The sequence below is a fragment of the Crinia signifera genome, chromosome 6, assembly GCF_055691185.1.
Source record: "Crinia signifera chromosome 6, ASM5569118v1, whole genome shotgun sequence".
Lineage (NCBI taxonomy): Eukaryota > Metazoa > Chordata > Amphibia > Anura > Myobatrachidae > Crinia > Crinia signifera.
In genome coordinates, this window is record NC_139222.1 from 257,148,063 (window position 1) to 257,170,857 (window position 22,795).

Consider the following 22,795-nt stretch of genomic DNA (forward strand, 5'->3'; position numbering starts at 1 on the left):
AGGGGATTCAGTACTGAATCCCGGCGGTCAGGATCCCGGCGTTCAGAATCCCGACGCCGGAATCCCGACAGCTAAAATCCCGACAAGGGGGGGACGTGGATCGCCCCCCCTTGCGGGCTCGCTGCGCTCGCCACGCAGCGGGCCCGGTGCCTCGCTACGCTCGGCACACTAATTTATTCTCCCTCCAGGGGTGTCGTGGACACCCACGGAGGGAGAATGTGTCGGGATTTCGGCGGCGGGATTCCGGCGTCGGGATTCTGAATGCCGGGATCCCAACCGCCGGGATTTTAACTGCATCCCGTTGTAGGGGTAGTGTAGGATGAGTAGATTTTGAAAAAAAAATCCATGGCATGATATAAAAAAGAGTAATTTGGCAAGCATGCTGTCAGTAAAAAAGCTAAAGTTAAAGTTATATTAGTTCTTTACCTTTCCTTAATTATGTCTAAAGTAAAATGACATATGGGTATTATGTGCAATGAAAGGTTTGTACAATGAGCAGACATAAATACCAACAATTGCTGGAAACTTGGAAGTTTCTGATAGATCAGATCTCGTACTGGTGTTTGTCCAGGTTACACAGGAGATGCATGTTGAGAGGTGAAGGTAAATTGTCCTTTGTTGTTGAAAAATTTCTATGTAAATTTGTATGGATAGATTATTTGCCTTCTGTATTCCTTCAGTTTAACATCGGTATAACATCAAAGTACTTATTTCAATTTATGCTGTCCTTAGAACAGATAGACAAGCCTATTGGCCACAAGCCTCCCTGATGTTCATTAAATAATGTGTTTTGTATTCCTTTAGCTCCACCGACTGTTTAAAATGTAATTTTTTTTCTTGTTCTAGGTAACTCTAAATCAGAGAATATCTCTATAAAGGTTCCTGATAACATTCTGGTGGATTCTGAAAGAGCTCATATAACAGTTTTGGGTGAGAAACAATATTGTACAGAAACTTACCAAAATTTTACCAAAACCCACATCAGTAATGGAGACAGCACTCCAGTGAGTTAGAACTATAGACAGAATCCCTTTGAAGTTAATCCAACTATTTCTAAATCCTCCACCCTCTGTGCCAAATTTACCATGTAGCCACAGCCATAGGGGTAGGGTGGCCAATCCCGGGATCGGGTTCGGCAGGATCCCAGGGTTTGGCCCCCAAAATGCCGGGACTTCAATCTCGCGATTGGAGTTTCCAATCCCGGGATTTCCGGATTAGACTGCACATGCGCAATCTAATGCCGGGCAGCGTCTGAGCTTGTGCTATTATCCTGTAGATTTAAATGTGGTTACTGATCTCATTCCGTGTGCTGGTGGAAACAAAGTGTTTTTTTCTTGTCACACACATGGACAAAAATAACAGATTATTGCTCGCAGATATTTTTAAATCTTTGTTTTTAGTATGCAAAATATTCTTGGTATTAAAATATTATTATTTATTTGATAACAGCTTCTTATATAGCGCACACATATTCCGCAGCGCTTTACAGAGAATATTTGAACACTCACATCAGTCCCTGCCCCAGTGGAGCTTACAATCTATATTCCCTACCACATGTACATTTTATATTATTTTAAAGTATGTTACTTGGTATTTTGCAGAATTTGATTTTTCAGTTACTTTGCAGAAATTCAGCCTAATTATATTTCCCTACAGGAGATCTGATGGGCACAGCCATGCAGAACCTGGACCGTCTCTTGGCCATGCCGTATGGATGCGGAGAGCAGAACATGGTTCAGTTTGTCCCTAATATCTTTATTCTAAAGTATCTGGAGAAGACTCATCAGCTGAACAATGGAATCAGAAGCAAGGCCATCAAGTTTCTTGAGATAGGTGTGAAATGCTGGTACTAGCTCCTTCATGTTTTATAATTTACTATAAATTTATATTTCTCTTTTAATATTTCTACACTTCTTTATTAGTCATTAGTAATTTATATCAGCCTTTAGATACAGTATACAAGAAAAGGGTGGTAGACTGCGCTCATTGATGACAGAGTGAGGAATAAAAAATAGTATTTTAATTATACAAATGGCATGCTATAGAAAACACATAAAATACAATGTACACCTTGAAAAAGCTGCTCTGTGCAGTAAAACGCGTTGGCCCAGGCTCCTAACTGCCCACCACAAAACGCTGCCTTCCACTGCCACCTTTTTCCACTGGGAACCGTTTGGAGATTTCCATTTGCCTACCATCATCGGCCCTACCGACCTGGAGTGAGGCACTCACCTCTTGAAGGCAAGCCGCCTATCTAATACCCACCCAGAGTCTTACAGCGGACACTCAACCGATACTTCTCATCCAAGTTGGGAGGGTCGCTACCCCCTACTACAATCGGGAGAAAGCCATATTTGAGTACCGCTGCGGCCAGGCTTTGATATATCCATCTGCTCCTCATTTCATCGGTTATCAATTGGACTGTGGACTCAAAATAAGGTGATATCACTCTAACAGTGGACGCAGCAATTTTCAACATCCCTGCCCTTCCCCCTCCCCCTCCTTTTATAATTGTGTACATTGTATTTTATGTGTTTATTATAGCATGCCATTTGTATAATTAAAATACTATTTTTTATTCCTCACTCTGTCATCAATGAGCGCAGTCTACCACCCTTTTCTTGTATATTTTCCATAGGGATTGACACCCCCTTTTTTTGACAGCCGCTAGCGGAGGCCACTCATACAGGCGCCCCTACAGTTACCTTGGTAACTGACCCCCAATTTTTAGATACAGTATCTCTGTATAAAAGCTAATAGCTTAATATTTACCTGTTGGGTTTTTCTTGGCTGCGATCATGAAAACACAGAATTCCGGAGAAGTACCAATTTATTTTTTATTTTTGGGAACACACTAATTCTAATTCACACTAATTGTAGTTTCTTAAAACACAAATTGTACTGAAGAAAACAAGATATATCTTGTAAATATGCTGCATTTAAAAAAGGGTATAGTATAACTTACCGACAGCTGAGATTCCAACGGTCGTTTCTCTAACATTGAAATCCCAACTGTCAGGAGCCCAACATGGGGGGGGGGGAGTACCCATTGAAGCTGTGCTCGCCACCTATTTTCAGTAAGGATTACTATGTTGAAATGACCATCAGAATCCTGACTGTAGGTCACTCTTCCGGCACCCAAAAAAAATCAGTGATATCAATGATCAATTCTGGATATTTAAAAGTTATTACTGTACTTATATGTTAGTTGGGCGCCCACTATAGTTAGTACGCTCATACCCCCACTATCCATGTCGGCATGGAGTTGATTTCATATAGTGTGGCGAGCCAACGAGCCCGAAGCGTGGCGAGGGGATGCGGAAAACTAAGCAAATAGCTTAATGGGTGCCCAACTAACATATAAGTACCGTTATTACAATGCTCATAATTTTAAAATCCAGACAGCCTTGGGCAGGATGGATGGTGTAATGATTAGCATTACTGCCTCACAGCACTGAGATCATGAGTTCGATCCCCACCATGGCCCTAATCGTTTGGAATTTGTATATTCCCTCCATGCTTGTGTGGGTTTCCTCTGGGTACTCCAGTTTCCTCCCACACTCCAACTATACACTGGTAGGATATTTGGCTGCTGATAAAAATGAATATCTGTGCTCTATATAAACAGCTTACAATAAAAAAAAAATTAATTGTCATTTAGATTATTTTTGTGGGTTTGAGATTTTGATATATCTTTTATGTATAAATCCATGTTCTCTGTATGGAAACATAGACTTTCTCTATGATTTTCCACAGGGTATCAGAGACAGCTGACATACAAACGTGATGATGGGTCATACAGCGCTTTTGGAAAGAGGGACCCAGAAGGAAACACTTGGTAAGTGACTTTGTTTAAGTTAGTAATGCGTGTGACTGCAGGATAAGTTACAGTAAGGCCCCATACAGCAGTCGGTCATTTACCCGATTCCCCGATCAGACCGGAAATGCTGATCAATGGCCATTGATGATCGGAGATCCATGTGGGAATTTCTTCATGCTAAAAAGTGAGGGTATCAAGATTTTTCAACATGTTGCTAGGCTAGGCAGTGTTTGGGGAAGTCATCTGGCTAGCCCAGGGCCATTTTAACTCTTGGGCTTACTGGGCAGCTGCCCTAGGGTCCTTCGAGCAGGGGTTTGCTGGTGCCTCTGGAGTGACTTCTGAGGCTAGTAGAGATTGCTGCCTTGCTGTTTTGGTTGTGAATTACACAAAATCAGAGCTGCCGGGAAACATTCTCTACCGGCCTACAGCCAAACAGTTACTGGCTGTAAGCATGCTAATTGCTGGATGGCTGATAGTAAGTGGAGAGACACCCTCAGGAAGTTATGATTTTTTTACATAAGTAGGGGCCCAAGTGCATTGCTTTGCCTAGGACTCACAATACAGTTAAAACGGCCCTGGGCTAGACAATGGACAGAGTGGGGAGATGTATGGTTGGACACCTATATATATATATATATATATATAGGAGGGTAGTAGCCTTCCTTGTGCTTATATTATTCAGGGAAATTTCCCGCTTGTCCTGCTCTTGAGTTAAGATTGTGGCAATTGTGTTGTTTGTGTTATCTATTTGTTGTCGTGTTTGGGACATTAAAGCATGGCAAACAGTGGCCAATATGATGCTTATATCATGAAGTGCAGTTGGAGAATATTTTCTGCAATATTACCCATAAGAGGGATCTTATTTTGATAAAGTTAGTAGTCAGTGGGAGGTAGCTGCACATTGGGCAGCAATCAACTCATTCATCACTGGATTGGTCCTTTGAAAGCACATGACCTGTCTGTATAATCAGTGGCGGCTCCTGCCTTTAGACTTAAGACTGCAATTGCCTGGGTATTGCTCGTTGCAAACGGAACACAACATACAGATAATCTACTTTAAATCACCTTAAACTATGGAATAAAGTAACTTTGATTGTGATTGCTCTGTACCAGTGATTTTGTGCATATACTGTAAACAAATGATGTACCCATATGCACACAAACACAGGTACAGAGCAAAATACACACTTTGAATAACTTTAATATCAATTAAAGTACAGAAAATTATATTCCTATTAAAGATCTACAAACAAATAATAGTTTAAATAAATATTATTCACAGAGTGTCAAATATTCTAAAAATATAAAAAAACTTCCATCCACCTCTCTGGTGCAATGCATACCTTCCTTCAGCTGAAGTCTGGTCATGCTCACTACAGAGGATTTGCTTCTGCTGGGCTGCACAGGCAGCAGCCCATGGAAGCACTGTACAGTAGCTCAGGTGATGTGCACAGAGTGTCTTCCTGCTGGAAAGCTATTGCTGTCATCGCTCCATGTACTGGCAGCCCAACTGGGGGAGGAGTTTTCAGTCCTCAGTATGATGGGCAGTAGAAGCTTCCAATAGGAAGCTACTACATGCTGAACTCTTCCCCAAATGAGAGGAGGTCACACATGGAGCCTGGTGTTGGTACTTCTGACAGGAAAGACATGATCATGTGACTGGGAGAGACACAGACAGAGCTCTAGAGGTAGATAACGCACCCCCTTCCCCCATGGGTAGAATGTGCACCCCCCTCTTGCGCGACCGCGCACGCACCCGTTAACCCTCACACCCGCTAATGCGCACACACCAGAGCTCTGATGCTGGCTGTCTGTTTTTCACTGGAAACCTCCTGGTTTTCACTGGAGGGGCTGCAATCCTGCAGCCCAATAGCAGGAGCCGCCACTGTGTATAATCGAGTTAATTAAATGTAATGCTAAGAAATTAGTTAATAGAGAGCACTACATCGGTGGATGTAACACAAAATTGAAACCTCTTTTAGAATTAGAATTGTCTCATGTTGTACCCATTACATCCCCACAGGCTGACTGCATTCGTAGTGAAGTCCTTCAGCAAAGCGCGGCCTTATATCTTTATAGATGAGAACAACCTAAACCACTCCCTCACCTGGCTGAGAAATAACCGCCGAGAATATGGCTGCTTCCGCAGTGTGGGGAGTCTGTTCAATAATGCTATGAAGGTGCATTGAATGTACAGTAATTGTGTGAATAGGAAATATGTGATAAAGGTGACATCATTTTTACTGAACTTAATTAAAAACTAATTTAAATAATTTGAAACTTCAGGAAAGTGTAAATACAGATGGAACGTCCCTCTTCCTTGCAGGGGCTGGCAGTAGATTCGACAGCCCCCGCCAGCCGCTGGAAGGGGACGCACGCATCCCCTTACTACGGGCCACCCGCCGGTCCCCACCACTTTGCCGCCGTTCCCCACCGCCTGATCCCACCTCCCCGCTCCCCCCCTAACCCTGCCCATCTCCCTGAAGTGGAGATGGACAGGGTTCACATCCTCTGCCGACAGGAAACGCACGTGCGTGTGGGACTCTTGCACGTCCCAATCAGATGGAGCAACAGTTCGCCAGAGGAGGCATTCTGGCGAGCCCCAGCGTTGAATGAACGGCGCTCCATCTGTATAAAGGTTACACATTAAGACATTTGGCTAGAAGATAAACATAAAATTTTACGTAAAGGATTTTTATGAATCATACTTAGGGCCAGATGTACAAGCTTCAAAAAGTGATAAAATGGAGAGTGATAAACAACCAGCCAATAAGCTCTTAACTGCCATGTTCCAGGCTCCGCTTTATCACTTCTTGAATGCTTGATACCTCTAACCCATATTAATTATGCAGAGTAACCGTAAATAATGTATTTTATAGACTGCATCTCCATACTGTACCACCTACTGGCCACTAATGGTAATGCAGTCGGAGTGGGCTTACAAAAGTATTCAGTGAAAGGAATATCAGTGACCTGCCTTGAGTTTGAATAATATATGGGAGAATCTTAATAAAAAATCGTTGTTTTTATAACCAAGCTTTGTGATGTTTCTGTAACATTTAATTAATTAGGGGTAAATTTACGAAGATGGTAGTTTTGACGATGGGATGTTGCCCATAGCAACTATCAGATTTTTTCTATTATCTTCTAAAAGCTGCTAAATAAATAAGAATTTAAATCTGATTGGTTTCTATGGGCATCTTAGTAAATTTTCTGCACTGCGTCTGCTTTGCAGGGAGGAGTGAAAGATGAAACCTCACTCTCTGCGTATGTGACAATCGCTCTGCTGGAGGCCGGTGTATCTCCGGAGGTAAGTGATCAATAGTTCAATTTCGTTGTACACCTTTTTGCATCTTTTGTAAGAAAACGGACTATGGGACTATTTCCTGATCACGGTGATAACATACTGCACGTCCAACAGCATATGCAATAATCCATTTTCCATTTTGCCGCAAAACCCATGTACTGTAAACTGTGGATGTATTTCAAGTTGAAGACAGCTGCACTTGTGTTACCCCCATTAGCGGGGGGGGGGGGGGGGGGGGGTTGGTTCTGAGTACCCAGAAACCCCCCTGATGGGCCAAATGTGGTATTTCTTTTTCGTCCACTAGGGGGCACAGGAGTTCACGCTGGGTATGAGAGGTGAGGTAGCAGAACGTGCACCAAAGGGTTACAAAAATGTACCCAGCATGCTCCCTGCCTCCCTTCTCCCTCATAACCCGCCCCCTGACCCTGGGTCACCAGTTTTTTTCTTTGGTGCCAAGGAGAGAGCAGCACCATTATCGCGGCTGTTAGAACAGCCATGGGTTAGAGCTGCTGCGGCGGGTGCTCTTTTAGTGAATCACCGGCAGCGCAGCTCCATCACTCGGCGGCGGCGACGGCAGCGCTGGCGACTGGGCTGGGGACTTCCGTCGCGGGAGCCTCTCTCGGAGGCTCCCGCATGCTGCACTTCGTCCCCGGGCAGGTAAGCGGCGGTTCCCTGCTTGCAGGGAGCCGCGTCTAGCAGCGATCCCCCCCCCCCCCGTTTGTATGGGAGTCAGCGGGGGGGCAGACAGTGGGGGTCTGGACTGCTCCACCTTTCCACTAGATCACCAGGGACAATTAGTCAGGCTATGTCCCGGGGGCTGATGCCTGAGGGGGGGGTTAGACAACCTGGGAACCTACAGCCATACACATTGGAAATGTTGTATATTGGGCCTGGTTAGTACTTGAGTGGGAGACCACATAGGAACACCAGGTGCTGTAGGTTAGTCCCTCCACCACCCCTGGGGAAGTGCTGAGGCTTGCTCTCTGATTGCCCCAGGTGTCCCAGCTCCTCATTAAGGTCCTAATCAGCAGCCATTCTGGCACTTGCTGGGTTTAGAGACGGAGGCTGCTGGGATTCTCCCCCACACCCTGCTCCTGGAAGCCTGGTGTGTGTGTAGTATTTCTCCTCTCCTGCTGCTGGCTGGATTGTTGAGCTCTGCTGATGTCTTATTTCCAATATCATTGGAAGCTTGAAGACAGCCTGGGATCTACAGCTAATGCTGTATATTGGGCCTGGTTAGTACTTGAGTGGGTGACCACATAGGAACACCAGGTGATGTAGGATTGCCCCAGGTGTCCCAGCTCCTCATTAAGGTCCTAATCAGCAGCCATTCTGGCACTGGCTGGGTTTAGAGACGGAGGCTGCTGGGATTCTCCCCCACACCCTGCTCCTGGAGCCTGGTGTGTGTGTGTGGTATTTCTCCTCTCCTGCTGCTGGCTGGATTGTTGAGCTCTGCTGATGTCTTCTTTCCAATATCATTGGAAGCTTGAAGACAGCCTGGGATCTACAGCTAATGCTGTATATTGGGCCTGGTTAGTACTTGAGTGGGTGACCACATAGGAACACCAGGTGCTGTAGGAGTACGGAGGGTGTAATGGTTAGCATTACTGCCTCACAGCACTGAGGTCCTGGGTTCGATTCCCACCATGGCCCTAACTGTGCGGAGTTTGTATGTTCTCCCCGTACTTGAGTGGGTTTCCTCCGGGTACTCCGGTTTCCTCCCACAATCCCCCCCCCCCCCCAAAAAATATATATTTTTGCCCCAGGTGTCCCAGCTCCTCATTAAGGTCCTAATCAGCAGCCATTCTGGCACTTGCTGGGTTTAGAGATGGAGGCTGCTGGGATTCTCCCCCACACCCTGCTTCTGGAGCCTGGTGTTTGTGGTATTTATCCTCTCCTGCGGCTGGTACTCTGATGCTGTCTTCCTTCCAATATCATTGGAAGAGATGAAAGTTTGAAACACTGTCACCATTCATAGTATTGGCTTTGCATATACGGTGTCTCCTTTTCAGCTTGCTGAATTGTTGAGTTTATCTGCCCATACCAAATGGCTTTGCTAAAGCTTTGTGGGTAAGGCTGCAAGTGTGTTGCTTGGGTGTCAGTGTTGTAACTGCTGGTGTTTTTTGTCTTTTATCATGGACAGTATGCCTAAGGCGAAACCTGGCAAGGAGACTCCATCTCCGATGCAGCGTACCTGTAGGATATGTGTGGACATACTCTCTTGGCAGGAGGAGGATATCTGTTCCAGGTGTTTGGCCCTTGAAGCAGATCTTCTGCCACCTTCACAGCAGGAACCGGCCTGGGCTTCGACCTTGACTCAGGTATTGACATATTGACTGCTTGTCAACTCCTTACCTCCTGCGCCCCTGATCCCTGTGCCCATGCCCCCTGTGGCAGTGGCCAGCACCAGTGTTGGGGCAGCTCCTGCTTATGTAGAGCCCCCTTGGTGGCAATCCTTTGCACAATCTGTGCAGGGGTTGACGGCTACTCGGGCGGGCAGGGATTCCAGGAGGCAGTGTAGGCAGCAGAGTCCCGATGCGGGTTCTCCGCGTTTCGATTCGGATTCCAGCTCAGTGGCGGAATCCGCAGGGGCCGATGACACTTTGTCCTCAGCGGAGGTAGAGTCTCTGATGCAGGAGGTTAAGGCAGTCCTCCAGAGGGAGGATGAGGCTCCTGCCCCTAAAAGTAAAGACCTGCTTTTTAAGCGTCTTAAGAAAGTATCGGCCCAGCTCCCGCCTTCGGCCCTCATGGAGGATTTATTGGAGACTGCGTGGTCTCAACCGTTTAGAAGGTTCCAGCTTTCCAAGCGACTTACTACTTTTTAACCTGTTCCTCCCACAGAGAGGGCTAAGTGGGAAAATCCTCCCCTGGCGGATGATCATGTTGCGCGATTAGCTCGCGCTTCAGTACTGCCCATTTCGGATTCTTCATCTTTGAAGGACCCCTCTGAGAATTTCCTCAGGACTGCTTTTTCACAGGCAGGGGCCATTAGGTGTACCACGCTTGCCGCGTCATGGGTGGCCAAGGCAGTGTCTGAGTGGGCGGGCAAGGTGGAGAGAGGTTTGTCCGACGGCACTAGTCCTTCCTCTAGATTTTCCTCATCCACTAAGGGAGCCAAGCCCTGCACCAAGCAGCCCTGGGCTACCAGACGTCCAGTGGCTAAACAGGTCAGGGAGGTGGTCTCCAGGGGCTATGCCCTGACATTCCGGTTCCCCCCTCCTCAGTGTTATTTTTGCACAGGTCTTCCAAAGGACCCAGCGAAATGACAAGTGCTACAGCTTTCCATCTGCTCTCTTTTGGACTCGAACGTCATTGTTCCAGTTCCTCAGGAGCAGAGGGGTCAGGGGTTCTTCTCCACCCTATTCTTGATTGACAAGCTGGATGGTTCTCACCGTCCTATCCTGAATCTGAAGTCGCTCAATATTTTTCTGCGAGTGCCGAAGTTTCGCATGGAGTCCCTGCGTTCGATCAGTCTCTCACTGGAGCCAGGGGACTTCATGGCCTCGCTAGATATACTTCACATCCCCATCCGACAGGAACATCAGCACTTTGAGGTTCGCCCTTCGGGTCGAACACTTCCAGTTCAGGGCGCTAACTTTTGGTCTATCTACGGCTCCCAGGGTGTTCACCAAGGTGATGGCGGTCAGGGCTGCACACCTGCACCGGCTGGGGGTTCGGATGATTCCATACCTAGACGGCCCACTGATTTTGGAAAGTCCCCAGACCTACTACGGAGTCATTTGCAGGTTGTGATTACACTTCTGTTATCTCACGGTTGGAGGATAACCTGGAAGAAATCGTTTCTTACTCCTTCCCAAAGGACACTTCACTTGGGAGCTCGGCTGGGCACTCGGTTGTAGAGCGTATATCTTCTAGAGGATAAGATCCCCTCCCTTCAGAGGAAGATTCATTCCCTTATAGGTCACAGAAGGGTCTCAGTACACAAGTGTATGGGGGTGTCTTCGACATGGTAGAGTATATACAGTTTCACTCGCGCCCACTTCGGCTTTACACTCTCAGCCAGTGGACAGGAGATCATACTCGTCTAAGGAGTCAATTGATCACACTGCCCCCGAAGGTTCGCCTGTCTCTCACATGGTGGTTAAAGACAAACAACTTGTCTCAGGGCCGCCCGTTTTGGATTCCAACCTGAGTCTTGCTTACCACGGATGCCAGCCTACGGGGCTGAGGAGCGGTTTGCAATTCTCAATCTTTTCAGGGTCGCTGGACGGCTCAGGAGAGTCGCCTTCCGATCAATCTCCTGGAATTGAGAGCAATCCTTCTGGCTCTTCAGAGGTTGGGGTCCCTCATCCGAGGGTGCCCTGTAAAGATCCGGTTCTCAATTTTGAGGCAGACTTTTTAAGTCGGCAAGATAGTGTACGCATTCCCCCTGTTTCAACTCCTACTTCGCCTTCTTGTTGGCTATTTCCTCAGCACGAAGGGGGTCTGACATGAGTGCATTATCATGGAAACCGTCTTTTCTGGTATTTCACCCGGACAGGGCGGTTCTTTGTACCAAACTGGATTTTCTTCCAAAGGTGGTGTCTGAGTTTCACCTTAACCAGGAAATAGTGGTGCCTTCTTTTCCAGGTTCTTCTGAAGCTGAAGCTTCTCTTGATGTAGTCCGTGCGTTGCAGATTTATCTTCGCAGGACTAAGTCAACTTGTAAGTCGGGTTCACTGTTTGTGCTTTATGGGGCCAATAAGAGGGGCTGGCCCGCTTCCAAACAGTCCTTGGCGAGATGGTTTAGATTAGTGGTTCGCCAAGCGTATCTTTCCGCACTGATTACTCCCCCGGAGGGGATTACTGCACATTCTACCAGGTCTGTGGGTACATCCTGGGCCGCTAATCGAGGCGCCTCGGCTGAACAGCTCTGTAAGGCGGCTACTTGGTCCTCTTCCCAGACCTTTATCAAGTTTTATGCATTTGATACCTTTGCATCGGCTAATGCACAGTTTGGTAGACATGTGCTTTCCGCAGTCCAGGAGCGCCCCCCACCCGTGAGGGGACAGCTTTAGGACGTCCCAGCGTGAACTCCTGTGCCCCCTAGTGGACGAAAAAGAAAATAGGATTTATGGTCTTACCTTGATAAATCCCTTTCTTTGAGTCCATAAATCCTATTTTTTATTATTTTTTTGCTGGTCCTGGGTTGCAATCGATTGTAGCTCCGCCCACTAAGGCTTCACCCACTCGCAGCATTTTACTGCAATTAGAAGTGCTGTCTAAGGGCAGAACTGGACATGACACGCTGAGGGGAGCCACAGGCAATCATAAGCATTGACAATGTGAGGCACCTTGGTGCACTGATTTAGAATGAAACTCAGCAGAAACAAAGTCATCAGGTTACCTGCTCCATATATAAATATGTGTGTGTGTGTGTGTATATATATATATATATATATATATATATATATATATATATATATATATAGATTGCAGTCCCATTGCGCCGGTTCCCAGCTCCAAATAAGACAGGCGGCACTCCAACGGTTAGAGGTATGAAAATAAGTGCTTTATTCCATAAATGCTCTTGCCTACGTTTCAAGACCTCAGTCTTGTCATCAGGGCGTGCATAAAAGTAAAGTGCTGTGCAGAAACCATTAGTATGTCGCTTTCTTACCTTAAATAGCGTGTATGCGAGGTGCTGCTGCTGGATCCCCGGGCGTCTGTGTGCGCTGCTTCCGGTCGTGAATGCTCCGCCTCCCTCTCACCTTGGCCGTTGCATAGCGACGCTGGAAGCTTGCGTCCCACTGAAGCTCCGGGTTTCCTGTGTGTGATAGAAAATCATGAAGACCAGCTCGTAAACTGCTGTATGAATAAAGTGCTTTTTTTTTTTTTTTTTTTTTTTTTTTTATAATCTTTTTTATTACGTTTTTCTTTCATTCAAACATAAAAGTGAAAGGTACATGTTGAAGATAGACATTCAGGTACGATATAAGTATATCATCGATACAACAGTAAATCACACATTATCATTCCTATTTAAGAAAGATTTAGCTGAATAACAATATGTTTATACCTTCATCTCCACTAACTATTTTCCAATATAACCCTAAACATTTTAATCGACTTAATTCTATATTAAGTGGAGTAACATATAGTTATATAATCTTCTATTATTCTGTTTTTATCCTATAACATTCTGAGATTGCTATCTTACTATATCTAGCTTGTAAACATATAACATAAAGACAATAGACCTGGGGAGACAAGGAAAATAAGAGGATGGGAAGGGGGGAGGGGGGGGGGGGGGGGTTGTTTCCTTACTTGTCCAAGAACCATTTCAAATATCCTGTCTGCGACATACATGTTAAAAATGAGTGGGTTCCATTAATACACAAATATTTGACCTCATTTCTTATTCAGACCTACATTATTACATATAGACATCTATACATTTATAGGTGTACCACAAGAGGTTACATTTTCAAAGGCTATTGCAATCTGGTTTCTTTCAGGTGTATCCAAGGTGTTTATAAAGGGAGACCATTTCTGGTAGAAGGTTTTTGCACCTCTTATTAGATCAAGTCTCGCATATCTCCTTTCAAAGGAAAGAATCTGTAATAATTTTTGTTTAAGCTCGGCAACAGTTGGTGCAGTTTTCTTCGTCCAATGTATAAGGACGCATTTTCTTGCCGTAGTTATAATCATAATCAAAAGTGAGAGCGTTTGCTTATTTAGGCCATTTTGTTTCCAGGTTTGGTAGTTTAGTCCCATACATGCTGCTATGTCCAATGTAAAAGAGGACTGAAATATTGTGTTTATATATTGAACAGTCTTGTTCCAAAATCTTTTCAGTTTGTAGCAGTCCCACATGCAATGTTGAAAATCTGCAACCAGTGTTCCACATTTTATACAATCTCCTTTTTCCTCTTGAACCATATACTTTCGTCTATGGGGGGTGATATAAGCTCGATGTAAAGTCCTTATGTAGACTTCTTGAAGATATACAGATTTTAGTGCAGAGATCGATGAATCATATGAATCTAGCATATTAGAGACGTTTTGTATCGTAGGTATATCTGAGTTCCATTTGGAACATAGTGTTGCCCATTGAGGTTCTTTAAGGACATCTACCGTCATTAATAAGGTATATAGATATTTAACTTTATATGGTTTCCCTGAGGCATAGCTTAACAATGTATCAATATTTGTTATTTGTGAAATTTTTTCTATTTTGGTATTAATTAATAGTGGAATTTCTAGAGAAAACAAAAAGTGCCTAACCTGCATGTACATAAACAAATGAGTCTTTGGTAAGTCATATTTTAGAGCTAATTGTTGGAAAGTATAGAGATTTCCTCCAGGGTCGAACATTTTGGAAGAAAGATCTAGCCCCTTCTCTCTCCATATCTTGTATCCTTTATTTTGAATTGAAGGGATAAAGAGGGGATTACCCCACAACGGGATATAATGGGTAATATGAGAGTTTCTTTTGGTCTTCTTATTAATGTTTGTCCAAGCCACATGTGTATCATGGAATAAGATATGTGATCTAAATTTCTGAGGGACTTTATTCATGTTTAAGTGTAACAGAGCACTTGGGGAGTAGGGGTAGAATATGGCGCAATCCAGATTGTAATCTGTATAATTAGAAGAGACCATTAACCAATCGAGGATATATCTAAAAAACACTGAATCTGAGTATGCTGCTAGATCTGGGTAACCTAATCCTCCTTGCGATTTTAAAGTTTTAATCTTCCGTTTGGCGATTCTCGGCCTTTTATTTTGCCATATGAATTTGGAAAAAATTGAGTCTAGTTTAGTAATATCCGAGTTAGTTAAGGCTATGGGGAGCATTTGCATGCTATAAAAAATTTTAGGAAAAATTATCGCTTGAATCACTGCCAATCTTCCCAACAAGGAAAGAGGTAGGTCCTTCCATGTTTCCAATTTGGTAGCGATTTGGGCGATAACTGGTGTAAAATTTAGGGAGTATAGTTTAGTGAGATTAGCTGGGACCTGAACTCCTAGATATTTAAAGTGGGATGTATTTACAACAAAGGGGGTATTTAAACTATTAATTAAATTTATACTGGTTTGGCCAATTGGGAGGATTTCTGATTTATTTAAATTGACCCTATATCCGGAGATGGTACCGAACGAGCGAATGAGATGCAAAAGGGCAGGTAAAGAATTAGTAGGGTTGGAGAGAAATATTAGTGTGTCGTCGGCAAAGAGTGCAATTTTTAGTTCCTCAGTACCAATTTGAATGCCCTGTATCATTGGAGAGGATCTTACCGCTATCGCTAGAGGTTCAATGGCCAGGGCAAAGAGGAGGGGCAAGAGAGGACACCCCTGCCTCGTGCCTCTGGCCAAAGTGAAGGGTTCAGAAAATATTCCATTACAGGCAATTATTGAGGACGGGGAGTTATATAAAGTTTCAATTATGCTTATGAAGCGGGGGGGAAAACCAAATTTTTTTAAAGTTTCAAAGAGATGAGGCCAAAGGACCATATCAAACGCCTTCTCGGCGTCCAGCGTCAGCACCAGGCCAGACGCCGAGGAGGCGTCTGTTTCACTTGAAATTTGTTGGATGGCTGCCAGGACCCTTTTAACATTAACTGCTGAATGTCGGCCTGTTATGAATCCTGTTTGATTTTCATGTACAATCAAGGGGAGTATAGGTTTCATTCTTTCTGCTATAATTTTCGTAAAGAGCTTATAGTCAACGTTGAGCAACGAAATTGGTCTATAAGAAGCTGTTAAGTTTAGGGGTCTGCCTGGTTTTGGGATTACTTTGATTATAGCGTCTGAAAAATGATCAGGGAGTGTGTTTTTGCTAATTATATCATTAAAGCAATTTGTTAGGGGTTCTACTATTTGTTGCGACATTGTCTTATAGAATTCATTTGTGTAGCCATCTGGGCCTGGGGCTTTTGCTAATTTCAGTCTTCCTATCGCCCAAGTGACTTCTTCTTTAGTCACCGGAGCTATAAGAGAGTCAAGCAGGTGAGAAGGAATTTGTGGGGTCTGGAGGGTGTTCCAATAAGCATTTCTTATATTTGGGTCAGGGTCAGAGAGGGGAGTAGATGCATCTATTCGCTCATCCGGGACCATCCCCGGAGGGGTATAAAGATTCTTATAATAATCTCTGAATATATTAGCTATTTGGGCATTAGAAGTAGTGAATGTGCCATCTGGCTTTAATTGGGGTTGAATGATATTTTGAGTTCTAGATCCCTGTAATAAATTGGTTAGAAGTTTTCCTACCCGATTCCCATATTTATAGAACTTTGAGTTAATATTAAAGAGATATTTATCTCCTTGCAGTTGCAAGTAGTCTTCAAACCTTTTTTTTGATGTATTGTATTGAATTTTAGTCTCAGGTGAGGGAGAGATCTTAAATTTATGAAAGTCATTTGTCAGAGTCATCTGGAGTTCCTTATAATTTAGTTTCTGTTTTTTCCGGAGTCTAGAAACATGAGAGATAACTACTCCTCTTATGACTGCTTTGGCTGTCTGCCAAAAAATAATAGGGTTTTCTTCAGCATATGAGCTGTTTTCAGAGATATAATTATTCCAGGTGGTGTTGAGAGCATCTGTCAGGTCTCTAGATTGGGCAAGATGAGATGGGAATCTCCAGTTTAAAGTTGGCTTTTCTGTGTCATGTATTATCAGGTGAATTGTGATCAAACCATGGTCAGATAGAGTAGGGGGTAAAATATCTACTTTTTTTAGGTTGGGAAGAGAGGGTTCTGGGATCAATATATAATCTATCCTAGACCATGTAGCATGTGTCAGGGACAAACATGTGAAGTCCTTCTCAGTCGGGTTAAGTGCTCTCCAGGAATCCACTAGATTAAAACAATCTATGAGGTAAGGTACTCCAATTTTAGGGAGAGTGATCTTGTTTTTTGGAGGGGGGGAGCGATCTAACAAAACATTAGACATGAGGTTTAAATCTCCACAAATGAATAGAGTACTGGGATCATATTTATATAATTTAGCTATTATTTGTTTAAAAAATGTTTTCTTGTATTGCGTGGGAGCATATATACTACAAACGGTTATGTTCTTATTCATGACTTCCAAATTTATTATGACATATCTGCCTTGAGGATCCACATCTGTCGATTTAATTTTAACTTGTAGTTGTTTTTTAGCAAGAATTGCTACACCGCAAGATTTAGAGTTGCGATATGCTGAGCCTAGTAGTTCCCATTTCATCATAGCAAGTTTTTTATGCTCTGTTGGCGAGAGATGCGTCTCCTGAAGGCAGATCAGGTCTATGTTCTGCTTGTTTAAATAAGTAAAAAGTTTTCTCCTCTTAGCAGGTGTGTGGATTCCTCTAATATTAAGTGAACCTATCACAACTGACATGTCACAGATATAATAAGTATGTTACTGACCTTGGTTCTTTTGAGGACAAGAAAGGGGGATAACACAGAAGGGAAGAAAGACAACATGCGACGAAGTGGACAACAAATATTCTACTTACTAAAATACAAAGAGAAAAGAGAAGAAGAAATTGCAGCATAATTAACATTTATAATATGACTTCCGTTAAGGGACAGCTTAGATAATTTTCAGCGTCCACTCGAATTAAGATGTATCTTGTGACGGCTAGCTTCCGTCATCCAAATTACTCCTCATTTAGTCTCTCTGGTGTTATGCCAAAGAGAGGTATCTGTGATTAAACCCCTTTATTAACTTAGTGCTAATATTGCCTGGACTTGTGATATTAATCTAATTGTAAGATTCCTTAATGTAAAGTCAGGTAAGGTTTAGTCCATCGGTAATATCATCTGGTTCCTGATCCTTTATTATGTCAGGGAGAGAGTTAGAGGCTTCCTTTGGGTCTAGGTAATCTCTGTATCCTGAAGACGTGAAGACTCTAAGTCGTGCTGGATACATCATGTGGAATTTGATGCTTCTTTTCACCAGCTCTGAGCACGTTGGAGCGAAGGCTTTTCTTTTCTTAGATAGGTCTAATGAAAAGTCTTGATAAAGTCGTAGGGAGTGCGTTTCCCAGACAAGAGGGTTATTCTTCCGGGATGCCATCCATAATACTTGCTTATGGAGGTAGTTAAGGACCTTAAAGATGACTACCCTTGGTTTGGAGTCTGGGTGGGACTTTTGCGGGCCCATCCTGTGTACTCGTTCAATGACTAAATCAGCACATGCTGATTCTACATTTAAGAGCTTAGGAAGCGTATTTCTTACAAAAAACTCCAGTTGTGTCCCTTTAAGAGACTCAGGTAAGCCTGTAATTCTCAAGTTGCAGCGCCTTGCCCTATTTTCAATATTTTCAACAGAGTCATTTAGACGTTTATTTTCTGTTTGGAGGGCTCTTATTTCGTTTTGCATCAAATGTAAGCTGTCTGCATTATCACTGATTCTCTGCTCTGCTACTGTTGTGCGTGTAGTGAGCGATTTAAGCTGGTCAGTGATATCTGACACAGCTTTCTGCAGCAGAGGGGCAACGGCTGATTGGACAGCTTCTATGAGTTCAGCATAGGGAATTGCGGAGATACCTGTTTGTGGCGTCGGTATCGGGTGCTCCATGATCTGCTCTCCGGTGGGCTTTTTTGCAAGTGGAGTGCCCTTGGTGTTGTCAGGATTCGCTGCGGTAGCGTGGTCTCCGCGCCTTTTCTCCTGTCTCTGCGGCTGGGGGTTCTGCGACGTGTGGTGCGCCGCGTGCTGCGGTGATTTAGGGCGCTCCGGAGCAGGTTTGTTCTTGTCCATAGTGACAAGTGTTGTCCTGGGGGATCTGGACCGGTTTCTGCGTGGGGTATTCAGCTTGCGGGCTTGAGGAGATGATTCGGTTAACGGAGCGATGTGGAGTTGCTGCTCACTCCACGCTGCCGGAACCGGAAGTCCCGGATGAATAAAGTGCTTAAGGCGCCCAAGGGATTATGTTGGTTACCTGTGTTGTTACCCTTACATTACTTCCTAGAAATAATTCACGCGGACACCTTATCTAAAAATAAGACTCAGACAACCATGGCATAAGTTTAAAATGGTCAAGTTATTTATTTAGGTGGTATGACCCTTGTTAGTCTATCAAAGGGATGGCCAAGAAAGCACTTGAGACCAGCACCAGTCAGAGGTGTATGCCAATGGCAGCGACTGCATCGCTCCAATCTAACAAACACACCCCTTACGTAAGGTACAGCCTGCACCGTGCCGTCTCCCCGCCCCCTCTAAGGTAGGGCGCGGACACCTCAAGGAAGTGCCCACCGTCCCCGCTCAGTTCGGGACTCGCCCACCGTCCTGGCAAGGGGGGGTAATACCGCACGGTGACCACCTGACACCTCACCCGACTGCTGGTCGAGAGCGCCTTCTCGCCGATTTTTAAACTAAAATTCAAATTTACCGAATTGTTTGGACAGCCCGAAGGCAATGAGCACCAGAGAGAGGAAAGAAAAGAAGGGATGGGAGGGTGGGGATCCGGATTCCAAGAGGAAGTTCCTACCCCAGAGCTGGACCCTATATACCCCGCTTAAGCTACCTCCCCTCTTGGTGCTGATTGGCCCAGATGCACCACATGCTAAACTGCCTATGAATCATACACTGCTCTGTGCTGCATAGCATCTGCGTTTAACCCCCAAATCCCCGGGCTCTTAACTGCACTCTGGCCTATGCTGCCCTCGTTTTGCCTAAGGCGCCCAAGGGATTATGTTGGTTACCTGTGTTGTTACCCTTACATTACTTCCTAGAAATAATTCACGCGGACACCTTATCTAAAAATAAGACTCAGACAACCATGGCATAAGTTTAAAATGGTCAAGTTATTTATTTAGGTGGTATGACCCTTGTTAGTCTATCAAAGGGATGGCCAAGAAAGCACTTGAGACCAGCACCAGTCAGAGGTGTATGCCAATGGCAGCGACTGCATCGCTCCAATCTAACAAACACACCCCTTACGTAAGGTACAGCCTGCACCGTGCCGTCTCCCCGCCCCCTCTAAGGTAGGGCGCGGACACCTCAAGGAAGTGCCCACCGTCCCCGCTCAGTTCGGGACTCGCCCACCGTCCTGGCAAGGGGGGGTAATACCGCACGGTGACCACCTGACACCTCACCCGACTGCTGGTCGAGAGCGCCTTCTCGCCACGCCGAGGTTCCCAAGACATAACACAAGGTCGCCCGGGACCAGGCCCGCCACCCCTCAAACTAGACCTACATGCCTTCCTACTGCTGAGTTATACCAGAAAAGATGTCACCCAGCAAAAACCTCCATGCCCGCGTCAGACAGGTGAACCCCGTCAGACCTAAACAGGTGGGCCGACTCCCTGACTATCGTGGGTTGCCGTACTGCCCTACCCCCCATGGCGTGTACCCTCCTGGAAACAGCATGGTTCACTTTGCGCCTTGCCCTATCTATGGCAACTGCATTCCTGCAGCCCCGCCACTGAAGCCGGGGGACAATGTCAGACCACACTATCAGCACACCTGGCCAAAGGGCCGCAATGCGCTCTAGGTCCGCAGTTATGCTGCAAATGAGGGAGAGCCCCGTATTTCTAACCAGGTCGTTGCCCCCTAAGTGTATTATCAGTGTGTCGGGGCGCCCTGAGTTGCGGGCCTTGGCACCCAGGAGGCTGTAAAGCCCACCCCACTGAAGTCCCCTAACCCCAAACCACTGTACTGAGTCGGCTCGTAGAAGCCCTAAAGCCCTGGCGGCCATGGGATGCCTGGCCGCCCAAAATATATAAGAGTGACCCACTACCCAGACTATCCCCCGAGATGGTGAGGAAAGGGAAGAAGCTGAAAAAGAAAAAACCTAACGTTAACATCACAATAATTAATACTGTAACACAACCAGAATACAAGATACAGCCCAAGTGAAGGTGAAAAACTTAAAAAACCTCCGGTGAACCTTGGTGACAGCCGAATTGAATTAGTTCTACCTCGGAGGAAAAAGTAAAAAATTCACTCCACACCGTCGATTCCAGAACGCTAGCCATTCCAGAACCGATTGTAAACTTGCGTTTTTGGGCTGGCGCAACAGGCGCATACTACAACTTATCTACTTTATCTATCTTATCTAATCTTACATATTTTTTATAAGCCGATGACTTCCACCTCCCGACCTTCTGTATGGCAGAAGGTGGAAGCCCCGCCGCCGCTGCGCACGTTGCAGCCCCTATGCGAAAAGAGTGTGTCCCATAGTCCTGTGCCCTCAGGCCTAAAACGGTCAAGCACCGCCGTAATACAGCCCCGAACTGAAACCGGGTGAGGGGCACGCCATCCGCGTGAACCATAAACTGCATGGCTGCAACCGGCCTGTGAGACATATAGTCCCTGCTCAATACTACAGGACAAATGGCTTGGTCCACAGTGGTTCGCAGGGTGGCCCAACTGCCTCTCCCCAGCTGGTCAGTTTTGGATCTCTGTATCCTACACAGGACGTGGTCCTCATGGAGAACCACGTCCTCAGACCGGAGACCAGACTGGGCCTTTTTACTCGCAGCTACCAGTTCCCCGATCCTGAATGCTCCAAAGAAGGCAAATGAAAAAGCGACCCTCAGCAGCGCAGCTTCGAAAGCGCTATCAGCCACTCTATCCAGACAGGCTATTAATTCTCCCAGCATGCGTTCATCTATTGGCCGCCGAGTGTCAGGAGGCACTGGCCGGTGTTTAGCCCAGCCCCTTAATGCTTTACTCAAAATAAATGACCCTGTGGGATCCTGCTCCCCTCTCAAACGGGCGTGGAAAGCTATACCCGCCAAAGCCGCCGCCATAGCCGACTTTGACCTGCCTCTTACGTAATGGCCCCAGACAAATGCGAGCAACCGGTCCTCGACCGACTTACCGCAAGCGTCCGGTGCCGACTGAAACTCCTCCCAGTCCTTCCAGGCCGCCGTGTAAGCCCTGCGGGTTGAGGGCGCCAGTGACAGCAGTGCCAAACCCGTCATGCCGATTCTATGATCTGCCATACAAGATTTGGACACCTAAGCCCCAGGGGTGACGCTTCAGGAGCAAGCTCCCGAAACTTTGTAAACTGAAACCTAGACAGGGCGTCAGCAATAGTGTTCTCTACGCCGGGGACATGTCTTGCCCGGAAATGAATGTTGTTCCTCAGGCAATGAAGCACAAGGTAACGTAGTAACCTAAGGGCCTCCGGGGAAGACGCCCTCTGATTGTTGATGGCGTGGACCACCCCCAGGTTGTCGCACCAGAACACTATGTTCCGATTTGCCAATCTTGTCGCCCATAACTGCACTGATACAATGATGGGAAACAGTTCCAACAGTAAAAGATTGACCGTAAAACCTCTGTCAATCCATGACTGCGGCCACCGCGAGACACACCACTCCCCTTGAAAATAAGCCCCGAATCCAGTGGAGTCGGCAGCATCTGTGAAGAGCTGCAGCTCCTTGCTGGATTCCGGCTCTGTGGGCCATATTAGCTCTCTATTGAATTGCCCAAGGAATGCGGACCACACTTCCATGTCGTCTCGCATTTCCCGCGACAGCCTGACCGTGTGGTGGGGGTCTCTCACCCCTGCTGTGGCCCTCTCAAGCTTGCGGCAGAATACCCTACCCATGGGAATGATGCGGCAGGCAAAATTAAAGGACCCTAGCAGGGACTGCAATAATCTCAGCTGTATCCTCTTCTTTTGCAAGCACTCAACTATTAACCCCTGAAGCTTTGTCACCTTATCTGCAGGTAGGCGGCAGCACCCAGCGGCCGAGTCTATTTCTATACCTAAGTAAGATAGGACC

General features: G+C 45.6%; 1 protein-coding gene across 4 annotated transcripts in view; it reads left to right on the forward strand.

Annotated features, from left to right (window-relative positions):
• LOC146009240 (alpha-2-macroglobulin-like) overlaps positions 1 to 22,795 on the forward strand; it is a 144,068-nt gene that overhangs the window by 95,273 nt on the left and 26,000 nt on the right. For all 4 annotated transcript variants that reach the window (XR_014444627.1, XM_083149403.1, XM_083149404.1 and 1 more), the window contains 5 exons: positions 847 to 930; positions 1,657 to 1,833; positions 3,757 to 3,838; positions 5,844 to 6,000; positions 7,056 to 7,130. Coding sequence is in view for 3 of the 4 variants with exons in the window: in XM_083149403.1 (XP_083005529.1) it covers positions 847 to 930; positions 1,657 to 1,833; positions 3,757 to 3,838; positions 5,844 to 6,000; positions 7,056 to 7,130 (575 nt within the window). In the remaining variant the exon portion in view is untranslated. The remainder of the gene's footprint in view (positions 1 to 846; positions 931 to 1,656; positions 1,834 to 3,756; positions 3,839 to 5,843; positions 6,001 to 7,055; positions 7,131 to 22,795) is intronic.